Source organism: Elaeis guineensis, chromosome 3 (genome assembly GCF_000442705.2).
Source record: "Elaeis guineensis isolate ETL-2024a chromosome 3, EG11, whole genome shotgun sequence".
NCBI lineage: Eukaryota > Viridiplantae > Streptophyta > Magnoliopsida > Arecales > Arecaceae > Elaeis > Elaeis guineensis.
The window spans coordinates 14299267-14319686 of record NC_025995.2 but is presented as its reverse complement, the minus strand read 5'-3'; the positions used below and the strand labels follow the sequence as shown (position 1 = coordinate 14319686).

The window sequence follows — 20420 nt, the reverse complement described above, 5'->3', positions numbered from 1 at the left end:
TAAGTAAAATAAAAATATATATAAATAAATAGATGAGGTCTACTTTTGTCGACATAGAAATCTATTCCTTATATGCTCCATCCATCTTCCCTTGCATCCTCTCAACTTAGAAGGATGCAACTTGTAGGATAAGGTGGATGGGCAATCCCTTATTTTCATGCATCCTTGCTAAGATTTTTTAAACCAAATGCTGGATGAAGGTCATCCATCCTTCCAAACCCATCCATCCTCCTTCTCATGACCCCAATCAGACATAGGGGAAATGTTGACCTTTTACTCTTATGGACATTTGAATTTTTCAATATTTTTATTGAACTCAAAAGGAAAGAGTTGCCTTATGTCAATAGGTTGACTAAATGATTTAACATGAGTTTAAATAATGCAGCGAGAATGACCAACTTGCGGACAAAATCCTATTTGATAATATTTGATCTACATCAATTCAACTTACAAAGTATAGATCATATCTCAAGAGAGAACAACATGCTATGCTGTTCTTTAATATGTTGTTATGTCATTCAGCAATAGAAATCTAGATGATCCAAGATTAGCAATACGATCTCAAACTGCCCAATTCAAGATTTACCGAACCATACACCATAGGACCGGGGCAGTAGGGTGGGTTGGCTCAAGGTGAGGCCCAAATCAGTTAGTTCAGGCTTGTACAGGGTAGTTCTACCCTAAACCAAGCAGAACTGCCCGGTTCTACTTGGTTCAAGCATTGTTCAGCTCCTAACCCTCTTAATTATAAAGAGGAAGGTCGAGAAAGCCTCCCATGCCTCTCTACCACTCTCTGTTTTATTCCTCCACAAAAAATCATGAGAAAGGGAGAATTATCGTAGTTTTCGGCTCAGGTCCAACTCCAAATCAGGTAAAAGGTCCTCTCGCTCCACCTCTCTTTTTTTTCTTGTTCATGCCAAAATTGGCCGGAAATGTGGAAATTCTGGGAAGATCAACCCAAATTCTGGATTTTGACATGATTTCATGTAATGCTATAGATCTACAGATGGGCTACATAATGTAGCATATTCATATTTTTTTCATTAAGTATATGGATTTTTAGATTAAAAGTATATTTGGGATTAAAAATTATAATAAATAAAATAATGTTCAAAAATTTTCTGCAAAATTGGTAGTGTTTTTGTGAAATGCATGCTGCTACTTATCTTAATTTAATAGCAACTTGTTTAAACTTAGGCATGATCATGCACATAGGGACCACATTTAAATAAATTTGAAAAATAAGTGGTGATTCATGCATATCCATCATCCACGAACAAATATATGTAGCACCTCTAGTGGTGCTCCACTAATCCAAAGTAATATTAATTTTCTAAATACTTTATAATTAAAATATTAATTTATTAATTAAAAATATTTAAATAATAACAAAATATTATGAAAAATAGCATTATGTATGGATAACTCTGATGTATTTTCTAAAATATAATCTGATTTCTGGAATTACACTGAAATTCACTAACTTTTAAATAACTAATTAAATAACAATCAATTGAAATAAAAAAAATATGTAGCGTCCCTGGTAAGGTTCTAAATTACTCTGAACTAAAATTATTAAATATCAGGTTATTATATAAATATCAACTAAAAATATTTAAATAATTATAAAAATATCAAAAATTAATATTACATACATAATGCAGAAGTATTTTCTAGACTAGTTCTATGAGTTTGCAATATATTTTCACTAATTTTTAAGTAATTGATTAACTAAATATCAGCTGATGTAAAAAAATATACATGTCCATCAACTTTGCAAGAACAAATATAGGAAGGAGCTGAAGCATGATATAAGTTAGGGATCATAGATGATGCTTTTGGGCCGGTACCATTGGAAGTGCAAATGGTGCAATATGAAGTTCAAGGGAAGAGAGGTGATAGATTGAAGCAACATCTAGCCAGTGGTTACCCCAATTGTGTCTGTCTGTCAAAAATGCCCAAAGGAGATTCGCAAGTTGATGAAGAAGCACTTTGCCAGTTTTAAGACAAGCAAGCAAAGAAGCGCTTAGAAAAAAGCGAATATCAAATGTCGGGCAGTAGAGCAACCTTCATACCACTCAAGGGATCCAAAGGACTATGAGGCATCTATTTTGGATGACATGGAGGTGCAGATTCGGGTTATCATCTATAAGAGTCAGAATGACTAGTGGCGGAGCAAGGAAGTTGTCAGGCACATGGCTCAGTTTAGGGCCTCATAGTATGAGTTAGGTTCTAGTTATAGATCCGCTTGGAGAGATCGAACCTATAAGAGGACATTGTCACTTAGAGAGCCTATCAGCAGAGGCAGCGACCGCATGGCCTCTATGTTTATAACCTTTGGTAGCAAGGGAAAGAAGTCCAGAGATGTATCAACAGGGGCCACCATTCACAATGTAGATGATATGCCTTTCCCAACAGATATTCAAAGCAGCATAAGTATTAACATCATACTTGCAAAGAATAAGAAAAAGGACATGCAGAGAGTTATTGTCTCATGGCTCCAATTCAACCACATCCCTGTAAATGCAACAGACAAAACGTACTATCGATCTGCTATCAACTCCATTCACAGAGCTGCTCAAGGTCTAGATCCTTCTTGCTCAAAAGATAATATATAGTGAACTGCTAGAAAACAATTAATTAAAGTGGATTGCTTCCTACCAAAGCAAGTGGGACACCTACGAATTAGCTCTGAGGTTGTGATGGTTGGACGTGTCCCAACATGCGGAGCACCATCAATTTCCTAATGCATTGTGATGTATAGACATTTTTCCACAAGTCAGTTTATGTTTCTGATCAAATGCATGACACCCGTACAACCTCAGTTTGATGAAGTTGCTAACCAGTTAGGGAAGTAAAATGTCATTTAGGTGATCATAGGTAATGGATCATAATATAAGATTGCTGTGGGAGATTCTAACGAGCAAGGCTAAAATTGGGCTCAGGCCAGTCCAACTTCGGGCCAGGCTTTGAGCTAGGCCCGATATAGTTCAAAATGGGCTTGGGCCTATTTATAAAGCATGTTTGGCTTTTGGGCTAGGCTCGGATATATCTGTGGCTCGGGCTTGGCCCAAGCCCGAAATCCAGCCCACAAGAGTCCAATCGAGTTCCCTCTCTCGAGCCTACAATTAAACCACATCAAATCTGGATAACACACCACGCTACCCCTTTTATTTCACCAATTCGCGAATGCACTCTATCCACCATGTATATGCTCCAAGATTTGCCCTGGTTTGCTTCGACCTAGTGCCGCCTTCTCCCGGACTCCCAGAGCCCCAGCTGTCCTCGAACCTCCCCGAGGGCTCTCGTCAAGAAGGCAATTTGGAGCGTGTCCGCTTCAGCAAGGACCGTGGTGCCCTCCAGCTCACCACCATCAACGGCCACCGCGCCATCATCGTCGTCCCCAACGACCCTGACCTCATCGACATCCTCACCATAAACGACGTTGACATCTCCATCTCCGAGGACGACGGCAGCCTCTTCACCTCCATCAGCAACCTCCTCTTCCCTTTCCTCACCTTCGCGGGCCTCTTCTTCGGTTCTTCCAATTCCGCCGCACCCAGGGGGGCCCCAGAGGTGGCCCCAGGGGCCTCGACAGCCCCGCAGACTTTGGCCGCTCCAAATCAAAGCTCCAGCTCACCTTTGCCGACGTCATCAATGCCGACCAGGCCAAGCTCGAGCTCCAAAAGGTCGTCGTCGTTGTCGCACCGCGAAACGGGTTAGGGCTTAGGATTTTTTTTAAGATAGGGAAACCTGATTGGGCTAGCCCAATCAGGTTCGGGCTCGGGCTCGGGCTCGAGCCTAAGTCTTTCAAAAGTTGAGTTTGGGCCCGAGCTCGAACTGAATTTTTCAAAAACTTTCGGGCCTAGGCCCGGTCCAAAGCCCCAAAAAAGGAATCCAGCTGGGCTCGAGCAGGCGTGTAACCCGGCCCAGCCCACTTCCAACCCTACTAGTGAGCAAGAAGCTACATATTTTCTAGCCCCCGTGTTGCACACTACATAGATTTAATGTTAACAAATATCAGGAAGATTCATAAGATGAAGTAGGCTATCGAAATAGCTTTGTCCATTATCACCCATTTTCCCCAAATTACATTACACTTGATAGCCTCATCAAGAAGGAAAAAACCTATGTCAAATCTTCATGAGTGTCGAGCGGTAGGAGAATAGATATGCCTGGGTTAGCACAGAAGGGAATCACATGGAGGGCTTGGTCTAAGCTGGCAATTTGGTAGCAAGCCGAGAGGATTATTAAGGCTATCACATCATCGTATAGAGCACTGAGGACCATGGACGGTGGGAGATACCCCAAAATAGGATTTATGTATCACATGATGATGGTTGCTAAGGCCCAAACCAAGCAAACAAATCCAAGACATGCCTAGGAATACGTTGACATCTTTAAGTAGAGGTGTGATTACCAAATAGGTAGAGAATTGCATCTAGCAATTAATGTTTTGTTCATTCACAACTACATACACTTGTTCATTAATGGTTACATCTAGCAATAAGTTGTCAATCAACTAATTCAATTGCAAAATCTATTGACAACCCACTACCTCAACCTAAAGTTCCAGTGCAACGTCCCAAGAATAGATATGGACGAGCAACTTCTGGCCACCCTACACAATGTAATATATAAGATGGAGCCTTATCCAATAGTTGCTGCCTGAAATTTGGAAGAGGTAAGTCATTTTGAATGGCATATGGGATCACAATTTTGTCAACTTGTTTAAATCATGGACATCATATAATATGTATCAATTTTCACAAACCAAATCATTTGGGGAGCGCTCCCATAGTTTCAATGATAGACCAATTGTGGCAAGCAAAGGAAACACAAATCTAGGTATTTCAAACAGCAACTATAGCTGGTCAGATATTTCATGATTAGCAATGTCGGATATGCAATTTTTTTGATTGCATTTGCAGCTAAATGGTGGTTCCACTGCCAACAGTCATCCAGAAAATGGAGGAGGTTGGGCATCCAGATCCTATCATAGATGGTCGCCTCTTTTGGCTATGAGCACAACTGATCTACTTTCACCCCTATCCATAGCAAACAAAGGAATTGTCTCACGTAAATGCACCTGAACAATCTCATAAATGTCCACTATGGCTCAGATTGAAGTGTATTAAAGAGGAGGTGAAGGTGAAGTACGATAATCCACTTCATAATGACTTTTGTATATGATGAATGGATCCAATAATTGGTTGGCTTGAGGATAAGTAGCAACAGAGCTAGTTAAGCTAGGATTGCCTCCTTGATCGGCTAGTTTTGTAGTAAGGAAGACAGGTGGATGCAAAACAATAAGCAGAATGATACATGTCATGCTCACATCCAACTAAGCAGTCATAGAGGTGGAGGGGGAGCTAATCATCACAGGAATCCATATCTGAAACATCCTCCCAAAGATTTGACAAAGAGATGCTAAGAAGAGGCCACCACGGAACCCGATCTACTCAAGGTGGTGGACAGGTCAAACCTCCCAGCAAAGCCCAAGCAAACAGGGGCACCCAAAAAAAGAAGGCAGTTCATAGGCCAGCAGGAAAGATAAAGTAAAAGAAACTGCAATTCCATTAGAGAGTCGATGAGAAGTCTGTTCACTTTGATTCAGAGACCACTAAGTTCTTGGATGACCAGTTGCCTAGATCATCTTGTGATAGTAGTGATGGTAACAATGACAATTCAAGTGATGATGCATTTGGTAGCCAGAGAGGCAGTAGTGGACATGGCACGATGGCATATGACTCACAATCTCAATATCTTCGAATCAACGATCAGTCCCAATATACTAATACCAGACAAGATAAGGTCCATGGTCCAGCATGACATGGCAGAGCTCATGAAGATACTATTGTATATAGGAGTCGACCCCTCGAGATTGTTCGGACATGACATTGCATAGATGACCTAACACATTGAGTAGGGTCTCTGGATGTATCTTGATCCAAGTCATCCACCTGATCCTATTCCACACAATCAAGATATGATGTGTCGTATTCCAGTGGGTACCACATTCCAAAGCCTCAAGCAGTTTAGGGGTTGGACTTTATTGCTGCAATCTTCAAATGGACAGTCCAGTATCAGACAGAAGATCAGTATCGTGATAGCTATCCAGCAAGCACATGTTATGAGATGCAGGTATATGGGGCAAATTATCTGGAAACTTGGTTTAATATCCGAAACCCAAACTGTGATCATGATCCCAATGTCTACAAGGGACATAGACCTCCACAAGATATCAGATGTCAATACATATTTTGTACTTTAAATCCATTAAATGGAAAATTTCATTTATTATATTATATGAATATTAACTTATAAGTACTTTAATGTCAAGTCTATTTCTAAACCAAAAAGAAATCAAAACAGCATCAAATCATAAACTAAACAATTATAATGAACACAATAATAAATAAAAACAAAAAAGATTGAAAAAATAAAAACAAAAAAATTAAAGAAAATGATGTACCGATCAAATAATTGGTACACCACCCCGCACCATGTGTCACTACAGTACAGGATCGGTACCATACTGTATGGTCGTCAACCAATGCAACACCCCATACACAGATCTCATTAGAACTCTTCTCCTATAATACTAAATTAAGGCAACCACTAAGCAAGGGTATATAATGACAAAGTTCCTAGCACAACTAATAACAGAATGATTGCTAGTAATAGAAACAATTAAAGAAAACCATTACATTACCATATTTAATACTCTCCCTCATGCTAGACATAGTTATCATTTACACACAAGTTGGAACACAGTCTGCAATCTGTCACCCAAGTGTGTTGACCCAGCAAACCTTCTTGGTCATCACAGCATCATGAATGAAATGAAAATCAACATCTATGTGTTTTGTTTTTCTATGGAACACAATATTACAGATAATAACACCTGCTACTTTATTGTCACAAAACATCCTCATAGGCTTTCCTAAAGAAAAGCCTAACTCTTGTAATAGGTTTCTTACCAGTGTTCTCGACCTGGCAACCTGAACTGAACCATTTCAGCAGCCAGGTCATGGGTCTATGGTTCAATCCTGGTTCAACCACATGTTGACCTTGATATCTTATTTAATCACTTTCATAATGCTTTCCCATCACTTTTCCATCACCTTTTTCCTTGTCTCTTGAGTCTTGAACTATGTACATGAAGAAGCTTCGATGGAGAAACTCTGGCAATGTTCCTAGCCAGTCTAGTCAGCATCTCGGATCTAGATGGTAGCACCAAGAATGGTGGAATCATCCTCTTTCTTCTTTCACCAATCATCATCACTCATGGAATTGATGTCAATATCTTGCCTCACCCGCATTCAAATGATCCAATCACCATAACAAAGGTGATCATCTAATTGATTGACCACCAAAACTCCAGCAAGAGACTTCGATGGCTCTAGCAAGGGATTTCAATGGCTTGAAGCCTCTTGGTACTCAACAAAAAGGCATGCCATACACTTTGGGTTTTAACATCAAAAAATTAGGGATCTTATCATAGAAAGGGGAGCAGGCATTTAGTGTGTTTTGTTGGCCTGACCTGGTTAGGTGACCCATTGACCTGAATGGTTTGAAATGGTTGAACAGCTCAGGTCAGCAGTCCAAGTGGGTTTTCCTAAAATTCAGGCCTAAATCTGACCTGACCTATCAACTTGGCCAGTTCACCAAATGTTTGTTCTTGCCTGCATTAATTCACATACGGTATGAGCCCTTGCTTTACATCTGCTTCTGCACTTTAACTTGCTCGTATCACATTTAGCATCATCAAATGAACCGAGCAGCTCGACCTTGGCTCACTCGACTCGAGAAAAACTCATGTCAAGCTCAAGTTAAAGCTAAATGAATTAAGCTTAAACCAGAAAAACAAGCTCAAAATTGGTTTCCAACCAAGCAAAAAATTCACCCAACTCGATTAGGCTCGATAAGGCTTGAATAAATTTACATTACATATAGGGAGTGATCAGTATTGGGGTGATCATCCTAAGATCAAGGATGATATGGATAGAGGTGAAAAAATGACCTCGTTTGGTTGCACCATAATGATCCTACATAGCAGTGATCCCAAATCATCCCCCTCCTCAAATCACCATCCAACCTGATGATAGAATAACCATCCTCGAAGACGGCAATCCAAGATCATCCCAGAATAGTGATCTTGGGCTGCAATTTGAAGACAAAAAAATGCCCCTCAATCCAACGGAAGAAATTGGTATACCAATATATCGTTAATATATTATATCAATAATATGTAATATTATATTTACGATTATTTTATATTATATTATTAATTTGTTATTGCCATATTATTATTTAATGATATTTTTAAATCATAGTAGAAATATTAGAATATATTATTATAATTTTATTTATATAATTAAATTATTTAATCTATTACTTCCATTTACCTTATTTTCCTAATCAAAATAAATATTAGTATTAAAAGTAATGCATTATAAGTATAATAAAATATTGATTCTATAATATAACAATTAATACATCCTTATAGTATTGATAATTTATAGGGCTAATAAATATATTTTATGGAATATACTAAAAACTAATATATTAATCAAATGTATTAGTATTTTACTACAATAATATTTTATATGAATAATAAATATATTTTTGTGGAATATATCAAGCGTACTTTTGGTATGATATGGTCAGTGATCTTGTATTATCATGAAACACCAAATAGGTTACTCATGGACACCAAGGAATCTTTAATAACTAAAACATAGCATACCAAACATGGTGATCTTAGATCACCGAGATCATATTACCCCAAGATAAGGATCACCAATGATCTAAGATCACCTTTGTGATCCATTTGGGTTACCAAATGCCACCATATTGTGTATTATACAGATAACATATTGTTGCATTAAGGTTTTGATTATTGTGGGCATCAATTAAATTTTAGTTGAGCTTGTACCAAGCTTGAAATCAATCTTGAATCAAGCTAGAATTTAAGGTTTAACCAAAAGTTTGCTTGAAGTTCAAATTAATCTCAGCACAATTTACAATTCTTATGTTGATCGATTATTTGTGTTCGAATAGCTTCAAAAATTAGCTGAAACTTAGCTAAAAATAATGGTAAACAAAGTAACCTTGATCACTAGTTCAAGCTTGAAATAATTTCTATTAATGGAAAAGATAATGTACTATTTCTCATTATCAACTTCATGAATACAGCTCTTTAAATATACGAAAACGGAATAGCTATTATGGTAGCTTTACAATTGTATCCAAACAGATAGGGTGGCTATACAATTGTCTAATAATCACAATCAAATAAATATGGTAAATTTCATCCTAGAATCTCTATAGTGATGCTATCATAATAGCCATGATAATCACTACCATAATAGCCATGATATTTATGACCATAATAGCAAATGATATTCTGATCATGAAATCCCTGTGGTCATGCCACCATAGTAGCCATGATCTTGACAACTCATTATAATATTCACCATGATCCTAACACTCCTCCTCAAGCTGGAACATATATATCAAACGTACCCATCTTGTTACACATAGAGTTAAAAATACCAGAAGGCAGAGACTTAGTCAAAATGTTAGCTAACTGCTTGGATGATGGAGTGAATGGTGTTCTAATAACATTGTTCATCACAGCATCTCTTACAAAATGACAATCTACTTCAATATGCTTGGTCCTCTTGCGGAACACAAGATTGCTGGCAATATAAATGGCCGTCCGATTATCACAGTACATAAGCATAGGATCAGGGTGATCAAAACAAAGCTCAGACATCAGAAATTTTATCCACATCATCTCGCAAGTAGTATGAGCCATAGCTCTATACTCAGCCTCGGCACTTGATCTGGCGATAACATTCTGCCTTTACTTCTCCATATTACAAGATTACCTTCCACATACGTGCAGTATCTTGATGTGGATTTTATGTCTCCTTTATCTCCTGCATATCTAAAGTCCGAATAGGCTTCAATTCTAAGATATCCATACTTCTTGTACGGTAGACCTCTCCTTGGTGAATTCTTAACATAAGCTAATATTCTCAAAGCCGCTTTCCAATGAACTGTCTTAGGCTTTTGCATAAACTGACTTACAACCCCCACTGCAAAAGCTATGTCTGGTCTAGTAACAATGAGATAAATGAGTTTGCCTATCAACCTCCTGTATCGTGTAACATCTTCAAATAATTATGCATCTTCAGCCTAGAACTCTAGATCAATGTTAATGGGAGTACTTTCAGGTTTACACCCAAGTAATCATGTCTCCTGTAATAAATCTAAAGCATACTTCCTCTAAGAAAGAAACACACCTTTTTTGTTGTGTGCAATTTCTATCCCAAGAAAGTATCTAGACTTCCCCATAACTATAGTAACAAAATGCCATTTTAAGCACTCCTTAGATTCCTCTGTTCCACTTAGATCACTCCCGATCAATAGTATGTCATCAACATAAATAGCCAAAATAACAGACCCTGCAGAGTTTCGACGAACAAAAATAGAGTGATCGGAGTTACACTTACGAAAACCAAATGCCATAACAACTTGGTTAAGCTGGTCAAACCAAACACGAGGACTCTGCTTAAGACCATAAATTGCCTTCTCAAGTCTGCACACCATGATCTCCCCTGAGCAACATATCCAGGAGATCGCTCCATATATACCTCTTGCAAATCACCATACAAGAAAGCATTTTTGACATCTAGCTGGAACATAAGCCAATCTTTGTTAAGAGCAACTGAGATAATCACCCTGATGGAATTTAACCGAGTAACTGGTGAGAAGGTCTCAAAATAGTCAACGTCATAAGTTTGAGTAAACCCTTTTGCAATAAGTCTGGCTTTGTATCTATCTATTGTCCCATCTGGCTTGTATTTGATAGTGAACATCCATCTACAACCAACAATTTCAAAGCCAGTAGGAGGATCAACTAGATCCCATGTACCTTTGGAGAGGAGAGCGGCCATCTCATCATCCATAGCAGCCTTCCAAGCTGGATTATCCAAAGCTTCCTTGTTAGACCTAGGTACAGACACAGATGACAGGGACAAGGCAAACTGGCGAAAGAAAGGGGTAAGACGATCCTAGGAAACAAAATGAGAAATAAGATGAGCTGTGGTAGATCATTAATATTTACGAAGAGCAATAGGTAGATCCAAATCTAAGATAATCACAGGAGATTCAGGTTGTTGATGGCTTGGATCTCCAACTGAAGATGATGAATCAACTTGAGTAGAGACAGGTGCCTGAGATCTGTCTTCTAGTATACACCTACAACGGTTTAGCTGTAACACGAACGGCATAGATTCAACTGACTGAGAAAGAGGAATATGCTCAATAGTGAGGTTTGGAGAACCATCAGGAAAATAAGGATTGGACTCAAAAAAGGTGACATCTACAGATGTGTGATACTTTGTAGTCACCAAATCGTAACATCTATATCACTTCTAAGTCCGTGAATATCCTATAAAGACACACTTGACTGATCTGGGTGACAATTTATCAAGACCAAGACGAAGATCCTGCACAAAACAAACACACCCAAAAACACGTGGAATAAGAGAGAAAATGGGTTTATCATGATAGAGACACGAATAAGGGATATCCCCATGGAGAACTGATGATGGCATTTGGTTAATCAAATAACAAGCAGACAAAATAGCATCTACCCACAAATATTTGGGTACATGCATTTGAATCATGAGAGTGCGAGCGGCATCTAGTAAGTGCCGATGTTTTTTTTCAGCAACACCATTTTGTTGGGAAGTGGGGACACAAGTAGTCTAATGTAAAATGCCATGGGAATAGCAAAATTGAGATACATCATGCTTCAAAAATTCAAAAGCATTATCAACGCAAAGAATACGAATGGATGTAGAAAATAGGATTTTTATTTCATTATAAAAGATTTTGTAAACATTAGGAAATTGTGTCCTGTCTTTCAACATATACACCCAAGTCATTCTAAAATAATCATCGATAAAAACAATAAAATATCTAAATCCAGTAATAGAAGTAAAATGACATGGACCACAGACATCAGAATCAACTAACTTAAAAGGGACGGAACTGTGTTTATTGACTCGACTTGGATAAGAAGAATGATGGTACTTACCCAGCCAACAAGACTCACACTAAAGAAGATACAGACGACTTAAAAGGCAGAACTTGTCTCAGCTTCTGTAAGGAAGGATGACCTAATCGGTAGTGCCACAATAATGGATAGATAGACAACGATGAAAAAACCATAGCTAAAACATTGGAAGATCCACCATTGTTAAGATAATAGAGGCCACCTTTCTCACGCCCCAAACCAATCCTCATCCTAGTCTGTAGATCCTGAAAAACACAATATGTAGGAAAGAATGTCACAGCAATTTTTAGATTTGGTTATTTGGCAAATGGAGAAAAGGCTAATAGGAAACTTTAGAATATAAAGCACATGATCTAAAGAAAGTGACGAGGAAACACGAACAACTCCTTCACCCAAAACCGAACAAGAAGAGCCATCAGCAACAGCAATACAAGGAACAGGACTAAAAGTAGACAAGTGAAATTGGTTTTTATATCTGTCATATGAGATGATGCTCCTAAATCTAATACCCAGGAACTAGCAGAGGAAGTAATGAACGCACCAGTACCTGGAGTGGTGGCGTGAGTAGCTGTCTGTGCATATTGAGTAGATTGAAACTGAAGAAATTTCTCATACTCAGCCCGTGGGATCTGCATCATGCCAGAAGGAGCCAACGATGGTGGAACAGGAGTATCAGTCGTAGTCTCGATAGAGACCGACTATGCCCAATCAGGTTTGCCAAACTTGAGCCAGCATTTCTCAAACACATGATTGTTGCGCCCATAATGTAAATAGTGATGTGGTCCCTTGTCAAATGTGAGTGGACGATGACTACGGCCTCCCCCTGAATCTCTATCACGTCCTTTACCGTGGCCTCAACCACGACCACCAACAGCCATAGCCGAATGCTCCATCTGATATGTGGCGGTGGAGGCTAATGTTTCAATGGAGATACGTAGAACTCTAAAAAAAATCGCAAACAGAGAAGGAATTGAACCACCACCAAGAATCTGACCATGAATTTGATGAACTAAAGATGGATTTAATCCAGACAGAAATTTTGCAACCGCCAGACCTTCACGATAGTCCTTTAACTTCTGTAGATCCAAGGTTAAAGGCTGATGTGAATCTAACTCATCAAGAATACCTCTTAGAGAGGCATAGTAATCGGTTACAGGCTTATCACCTTGCTGCAGTGTGAAGAATTGCTTATAGAGTTCAAAATACTCTTAAGATATTCTTCTCATGCCCATAAATTTATTTGAGGGTGTCCCAGATTTGCTTAGCCATCTTTAAGATATTCTTCTCATGACACTAGCACTAACCTTCTCTTCCATGCTATTCAAAAACCATGACATAACACAATAGTCACTAGCCAGCCAGTCTTCATAGGTAGGATCGTTGAAATTTGGAGGATCATCAGTCAAGTGCTGCACCTTCGGTTGGGCACCAATAAATAGTTTGAATGATTGGACCCACAAAAGATAGTTAGTGTCATTAAGCTTCACTGTAGTTACCATTAGATCCTTGATTGCATTGTCAGAATCAAGAGTCAGAAGTGTCGAGAATTGTTTGTTGTCATCATTTGAGGCTGCTAGTTGTCGTCATTTGAGGCTGCCATAGCAGCCAGAGAAGAGGACAGAAATAACCAAACTGCCAGACAGTGAAAGAGGGGGTGGTAGCCTAGGAAATCACGGGCAGTGCACCACTTCCATGATTAGTAGATAGCTAGAAAGATAGCAAGATAACCTTAACACGGCATAGGAAAGATACCTATGCCGTATAGAAAAAGAGAAAAAAAAGGTCAAGAAATAGAGGGTGGGATCAAGAAAAGAGGAGGTGGGTCGTGAGAGAGGAGGCGGCAGTGGTGGTTTAAGGTGGTGGAGATGGGTGGCGGCTAGGGTTATGGAACCTAGCACTCTGATACCATGTTAATGGAAAAGATAATATGGTATTTCTCATTATCAACTTCATGAATATAGCTCTTTAAATATACGAAAATGGAATAGCTAATATGGTAGCTTTACAATTGTATCCAAACAGATATGGTAGCTATACAATTATGTCTAATAATCAAAATCAAATAAATATGATAAATTTGACCCTGGAATCTCTATTGTGATGCTACCATAATAGCCATGATAATCACTACTATTATAGCCATGATATTTACGACCATAATAGTCATGATATTCTGATCTTGAAATCCCTGTGGTCATGATCTTGACAACTCATTATAATATTCACCATGATTCTAACAATTTCAAACCAAGCTTGATCAAGCTCAGCTGATGGCACCCGTTGCCATATTGCATATAGATTTATTATACTTTGAGACCCTGATCCAATCCCAAGAAAGAGTAGCCTGCTATCTTGTTCTTTAATCTTTCATTGTCTCTTTCAAAAGTAGATATCTGGATGATCTTTTACTAGACAATAAAATAGAAGGTATAAAAAGAACAGGAAAGAAAAAATAAATACGGCTAGTGCAAAAGATAATATAGATGAGTCATTCGTAACAGATCTTACCAGATACTCTTCTCCTATATTATTAAACCACTAAACAAGAAAATGTTAAGATATCCACCAGATATTGAAGATCTTAGAGACTGTCAAGTTTATTGTTAATTTATAACAACTTGTACATCCTATGTTTCTTCACAGATGTTAGTCTCTATTAATATAATTTCCTCCTAATTTTTAGGTTAGTATGACTACCTGATTGGCTTGCATGTCAGGTTAGCTCTCAGATTATAAACTTTGTAATGGAGAGTTGCAATATCATCAGGATTCAGTAGTGCTCCTAATGTGCCTGACAATATTCATCAAATTGAGCAACGAAGATATACCGAGTAGAAAAACGGATTTGGATCTATAACTGTATCTTTCTTTTAATCATTCCACTGGAGTCTACACATGCCCTTTACAAATTCAAAGGGAAATAAATAAAGAAAGCATTTTACTAACAGAAGTTTTTCACAAGCATGTGAGACACTCCAATACTGAAAATATATAAAATAAGTATATCTGTATATTGGCTAATAAGACTACAAATTAGGTGGTAGAGAAAAGTTCTAAACAAATTAATATAATTTAGCAAAATATGATTAAATATCAAAATTTCTTCTAGAATATCAAGATGCAGAGGCAACTATATTCAATTGTTCCTTCCTATTCAGGATGTGACCAAGTTTCACTATTAACTTACATCTAAAAAACAGGCCTTCATCTGCTGCAAGCAACCCTCCAGAACTTCAGATTTCCTCTTTGCACCTAAGCTAACTGCTTTCATATCACACTCCATCATTGATCTGAGGAACGGCTTCCAAAGCTCATACCTGATAGGATCATGTATACATTCTATATAAATATATTATCCCAATGGAACAGAAACAATGAGGAAATATACAGACAAAGGTTTGGAAAAATTGAAATTTACCAATATCGAGGTTACATGAAGTTCAAATATAACCTGTTAGCCAATCTTTCGTGATTTTCAATACACCTTTCACAACAATGAGCAAAATGTATGACAGAGAAAAGTTGGTATGTACATTAACAAGGTCGTTTTAGAAGGTAGCTATGATGCATTAAATACAATATGGATGGTTCAGTACTGGTCATAGCTGTATACACACTTACCAAGAGCCAGTCTCTCATAAAAAAAGAAAAGATACCCAAAGCTCATGGTAGTACCACTCATTATGAAGTTCAGGAGATGCTTAATAGACATTACACAAGGTAGCAACAAAGTAACTGGGTCAAAGTGCTGCTTGGAGTATTTGTTGGCATAGTAATAATTGGATTATGCAATATGAATATGTGCTAATTATCACTATCGAGATTAAGATGATGAAATAGTCAATGCAACACTTAATCCTAGAGGATGTAGTCCAATGTAATGGCAGTTGTATAAGTAATTTTCATAGATTTGGTGATGCAATGAAAGATAATGTCTTGCCTCTTGCTCATCCAATGGAAAAGGGAATTGCAGATAAGATATAATAGACCATCAAATGCCAAGTAGAAAAAGGCCTAGCGTCCTATCCATGCTGAAAATCCCAAGTTAAATGGGATATAATAGAAGCATCATTACCAACAATGTATTGGGAATTGTGTCCTAAAACCAATCGTGTGACGATTGAGTTCATCCTTGTATATGAATTATTGATCAGTTGAATAATAGTTATTCAGGCATTTTTCATCACAAAGTGACATCGTCCTTGAACTCTTGTACTGTCATGAAGTCCCTAGAGCTATGCTAGTGTACGATAAAGAGAGGATTTATCATATAGTTCTTAAATATGTTCGCGACCAAATGATACGTCATTATGAGACAATGACGTTGATCGAGTAGAGGTCGTTGTGTGCCATATGAGTTGATTGTCCTCTTAACCAAAGAATGTGGTGACACTGTTATGGCATACAAGTGAGATGTAGGAGTACATTGTCACTGAACAAGTGACTCACCTACTGAACGTTCTGCTGTCAAGAGCTGCTTGCGAAACACATGAATATAAGTATCTTTCAGACCCGAGATCACCATAGTGACTTGCAAGCAACTCACTATGCTTTGGTGCCGGACTACCTAGATTTTTAATGCAGTGACGGAAGGCTACTAGGTACAGTCAAGTACTTGCAAAGTCTGTGTGTGGATCAAGATGGGATTGACCCCACCGAATTATTGGAGTTGATGAATCGTTGTATTTCAATTTAGTAAAATCTTGATCAGGATAATCCATGAGATGGATTTGAAAGGTTGAAATACAATGCGGATGAAGCAATCTCGGTTGACAGTTAACCTGAGACCATCCTAGAGCATCCAGGGTCAAAAGGATGAATTATGTGGTAACCATGTGTATGGGTTCTGGAATATTCCTTTGCGATAATTCGACCTATCTAGACATCGAAAACCATTACTAGATGGTATCTCAATTAGTGCAAAATTGGTTCCTGTGCTACCGGCTTAGTATTTGAACCTATAGAGTCACGCACACAAGTCAGACAAAGTAGGAAGAAATTGACCTATGTTTATGTCCAATTTGGAAGTACTTGACTTGATTGAACATATAAGCTAACTTGATTGAGAATTAAGTTATGGGTCAAACGGGATTGAAGAGTTGACTATGTCTAGCTAGCATTACACATGAAGTTCAGGTTCGATCTCGAGGAAGAACAGTTTCTGATCTATGATTCGTGGAACATATGAAAGATTAGATTTAAGTACTAATTAATTTCAGATTAGATCTAAATTAATTGGACTTAAATGGGTCCAAAATCCAAGTTAGACTTGGTACAAAAGTCCTAAAGAGTTTGAGATTGGCAGCCTTTCGAAATTGTTTCGAACCAGCTTCGAATCGGATTCGAATCAGACCTATTTTGGATGAGATATGAGTGTTCCTACTTGCACTGAGAATACCCCTTCATGAAGCACGACCAAAACCTGATTTGGTGCTTATTTGGGACGTCCCAAGTGGATGAGAGATTGGGTGCAAGTTGATTGTCACATGTAATGACAATTATATTTCATATAGGAATCCTTCTTTCATGAGTATTGGACTTATTCAAATCAGATTTGAATTAGGAGTCTTAATCTCATTGGATCATGAGAATCATCTATAAATAGAGAGGGTCCCTACCTATGGATTCATAGCAATAGCATAGCAAACAAATCAGATTGAGAGAAGAGAAAAGAGAGAGAGAGGTGTGAGAAGAGAGAGAGGTCCTATCTTCCCCTTGGCCTCTCTCCTTGGTGCCGCCCCTCTTCCTTTGGGCGTGGGGTCTCTTTGGGCATCCCACCTGCTAGTGTGAGGTGTCACACTAGCACATCTCATCCCTCATTGACTGAGTTGCTAAGCCAATTGGATTGGAGTTCATCCTGCTTTCCTGCGGCATCTGACGTGCATGCGAAATAGAGGGTCTGCACATCCAGGCCTCCGTGAAGGTTTATATCAGATAATTTGAGATTTGATCCCTAATTCCGCTGCATTTCAAAGATTTGATCATTAAACAAATAGAACATTAAAAAAAATTTAAATGCAACCAGGGCATCCCGGAGGAAAACTGTTTTCCTTTTCTTCAACTGGTATCAGAGTAGGCCTGAAATATATGCATGCAAAACGGAATTTTTCGGGATTATTTACACGAGATATAATTGAGATTTTTTGTGAGACATTAGATCTCATTTAAATCTGTTTATATAAAATTTCTGATCTGATTTTGATTGGATTAGAAGTGCCTAATCAATGGTTGATTGAGGTTGTTATAAATCTGTTATAACAGAATTCTGTTGTTGCTGAATTTTTTATGGAAAAACAACATGAATTAAAATCTGTTTTAAATCTGTTTTAATAGAATTTTAATGTTGTTGTTTTCCTTATGAAGTAGGGTTTATTTCAGTTTTAAATTGGATCCGTTTTGATGAATATTTAGATCTGAATCATATCATAATTCAGCACTGCGCGAAAACAGATTTTACCAAAAATTAATTCTTTATGCATTCATATTTGCATCTAATTAATTTTCTATTTGATATCAAATCTGAAATTGATGTTTTATAATCAGTATAAGATATGTTTCAGATTTGATATGATGTATATGATGCATCAAATCTAATGGGATGAGATGAAGAACATAATTGATAAGATCAAGGATATGTTCGTAACACAAAATAATTTTGTCAATAATTGCATGTTGATGTAATTATATATGAAATTAGATTTCAAATCCTAGTAGCCTAGTACTCGGATTGATGAGATCACCAGACCGTCTGGCCATAAGAGATTGACGAAATTAATCTCTCTTTTGCCTATTCGATAGGTTCTCTTATGACGTGTAGGGGTGTCGTTGTGATCCAGTTTCATGAAGAAGAAAAGCGAACAGATTTTTATGTATTGTTTTGATTATAAATATATTTAGATTAGATCTAAAATGATTTATGATTCATTACAATAGGATAAAATTCAGATATAAAATTATTTTAGATCTGAATTACATGTTGCCTATGATGTAATTGATATTGACCTAAAAATTGTCATAATACATGAGATGTATGAATGAAGTTTAGATCAAACCTATGTATGTTTAATTGTTAAACATATTATGAAAATTATTTTCATATGTTGAAACATATGGCATGCTTCACCTGAAATCCTTATAGAATAATTTTACAAACTGAAACACACATTTCACACACTTAATTTTGTATTAAGTTTGAATGATCTAGATTTGAAAATTGAAGATCATTAAGACACCACATAATATGATGGGCAATGGGTTAGCATGAATCAGGTCCTTCTAATGGCTTAGACCTAGGGTTAGAAACACATATGGACCAAGTAGAGAAATTGATTAAATCTATCCAGTATTGAATTAGATTAGGTCAGTATTTCTCTAAATCAATCTCAATAGTTGAAGTTTGATCAAGTTCATGTGTTTGACCCTAATAAATGGACCATTGGTTGAGCCCGAATCTTCTGATGTGCCCAATCGAAACTAATTAACCAGTTGGTGTCTAAGGTAAGTTTAGCAAATTTGATCCAATGGTTTTTAATTGGAAGCTATTCACCTAGATGTGTCTATGATAAGTTAAGGGCAAATCCCTCCCGTTGATCTCACTTATCTGGCCAACATGATAGATTGTCTTAATTAGATCACTAGTCGATTCGTGCAGACCCATGCTATTAAGGTGAATCAGTGTGACTGATTTAGGTGTCTTTAGACCTGCTTGTGCTTAATCCTTTACATGACTTGGTGAAGTCAGTGGGAGGATTTACAGCTGGCAGATCGACTTCTCTTATTCTCAGATCAATTAAATCAAATCCTCTAAATTATTAGGCCCATAAAGTGATAAAATTATGAGATAACTTGGTCATTGCCTCCCATTAAGGTGTGTGATAATGAGTCCAATATTCCAAATAGGCATTGGAGGCACCACACACCTGGTGTCTATTACATATTAGAATTGTCATTCATCATATGACCATCATGATGTACCTTCAGATCAATGCTCAGGTTGGCCAAGCCACACTCGGAACTAGACATCCATTTGTTGGATGCACTTGGTGTGTCACGTAAATGGTTGGACCTAACCAGAATTTTCAGTGGAGGTGCCACACACCTACTGAAGGGACACATGGGGCAGAACCCATTGCTAGAAGTTGTTTGGAGAAACAATTGGTTATGAACCTACCCATAGATGCACTAGGATTGGTCGAGCCACACTCGGGCCCGAATGCAGTCCGTGTAGATTCTAGTACCTACTAAGGAATTAATGTAATTCCTTGAGTTGGAGGTAGAGGCTACCAATTCGTTAAAAAATAGTGGGAGGATCTTTAGACTAAAG

The 20420-nt window shown here is 37.7% G+C and overlaps 1 protein-coding gene across 12 annotated transcripts in view; it reads right to left on the bottom strand.

Moving 5' to 3' along the window:
- LOC105034089 (DNA topoisomerase 3-alpha) overlaps window positions 1–20420 on the bottom strand; it is a 115468-nt gene that overhangs the window by 35046 nt on the left and 60002 nt on the right. For all 12 annotated transcript variants that reach the window (XR_012139630.1, XR_002163567.3, XR_012139631.1 and 9 more), the window contains one exon: window positions 15285–15414. Coding sequence is in view for 9 of the 12 variants with exons in the window: in XM_073253672.1 (XP_073109773.1) it covers window positions 15285–15414 (130 nt within the window). In the remaining 3 variants the exon portion in view is untranslated. The remainder of the gene's footprint in view (window positions 1–15284; window positions 15415–20420) is intronic.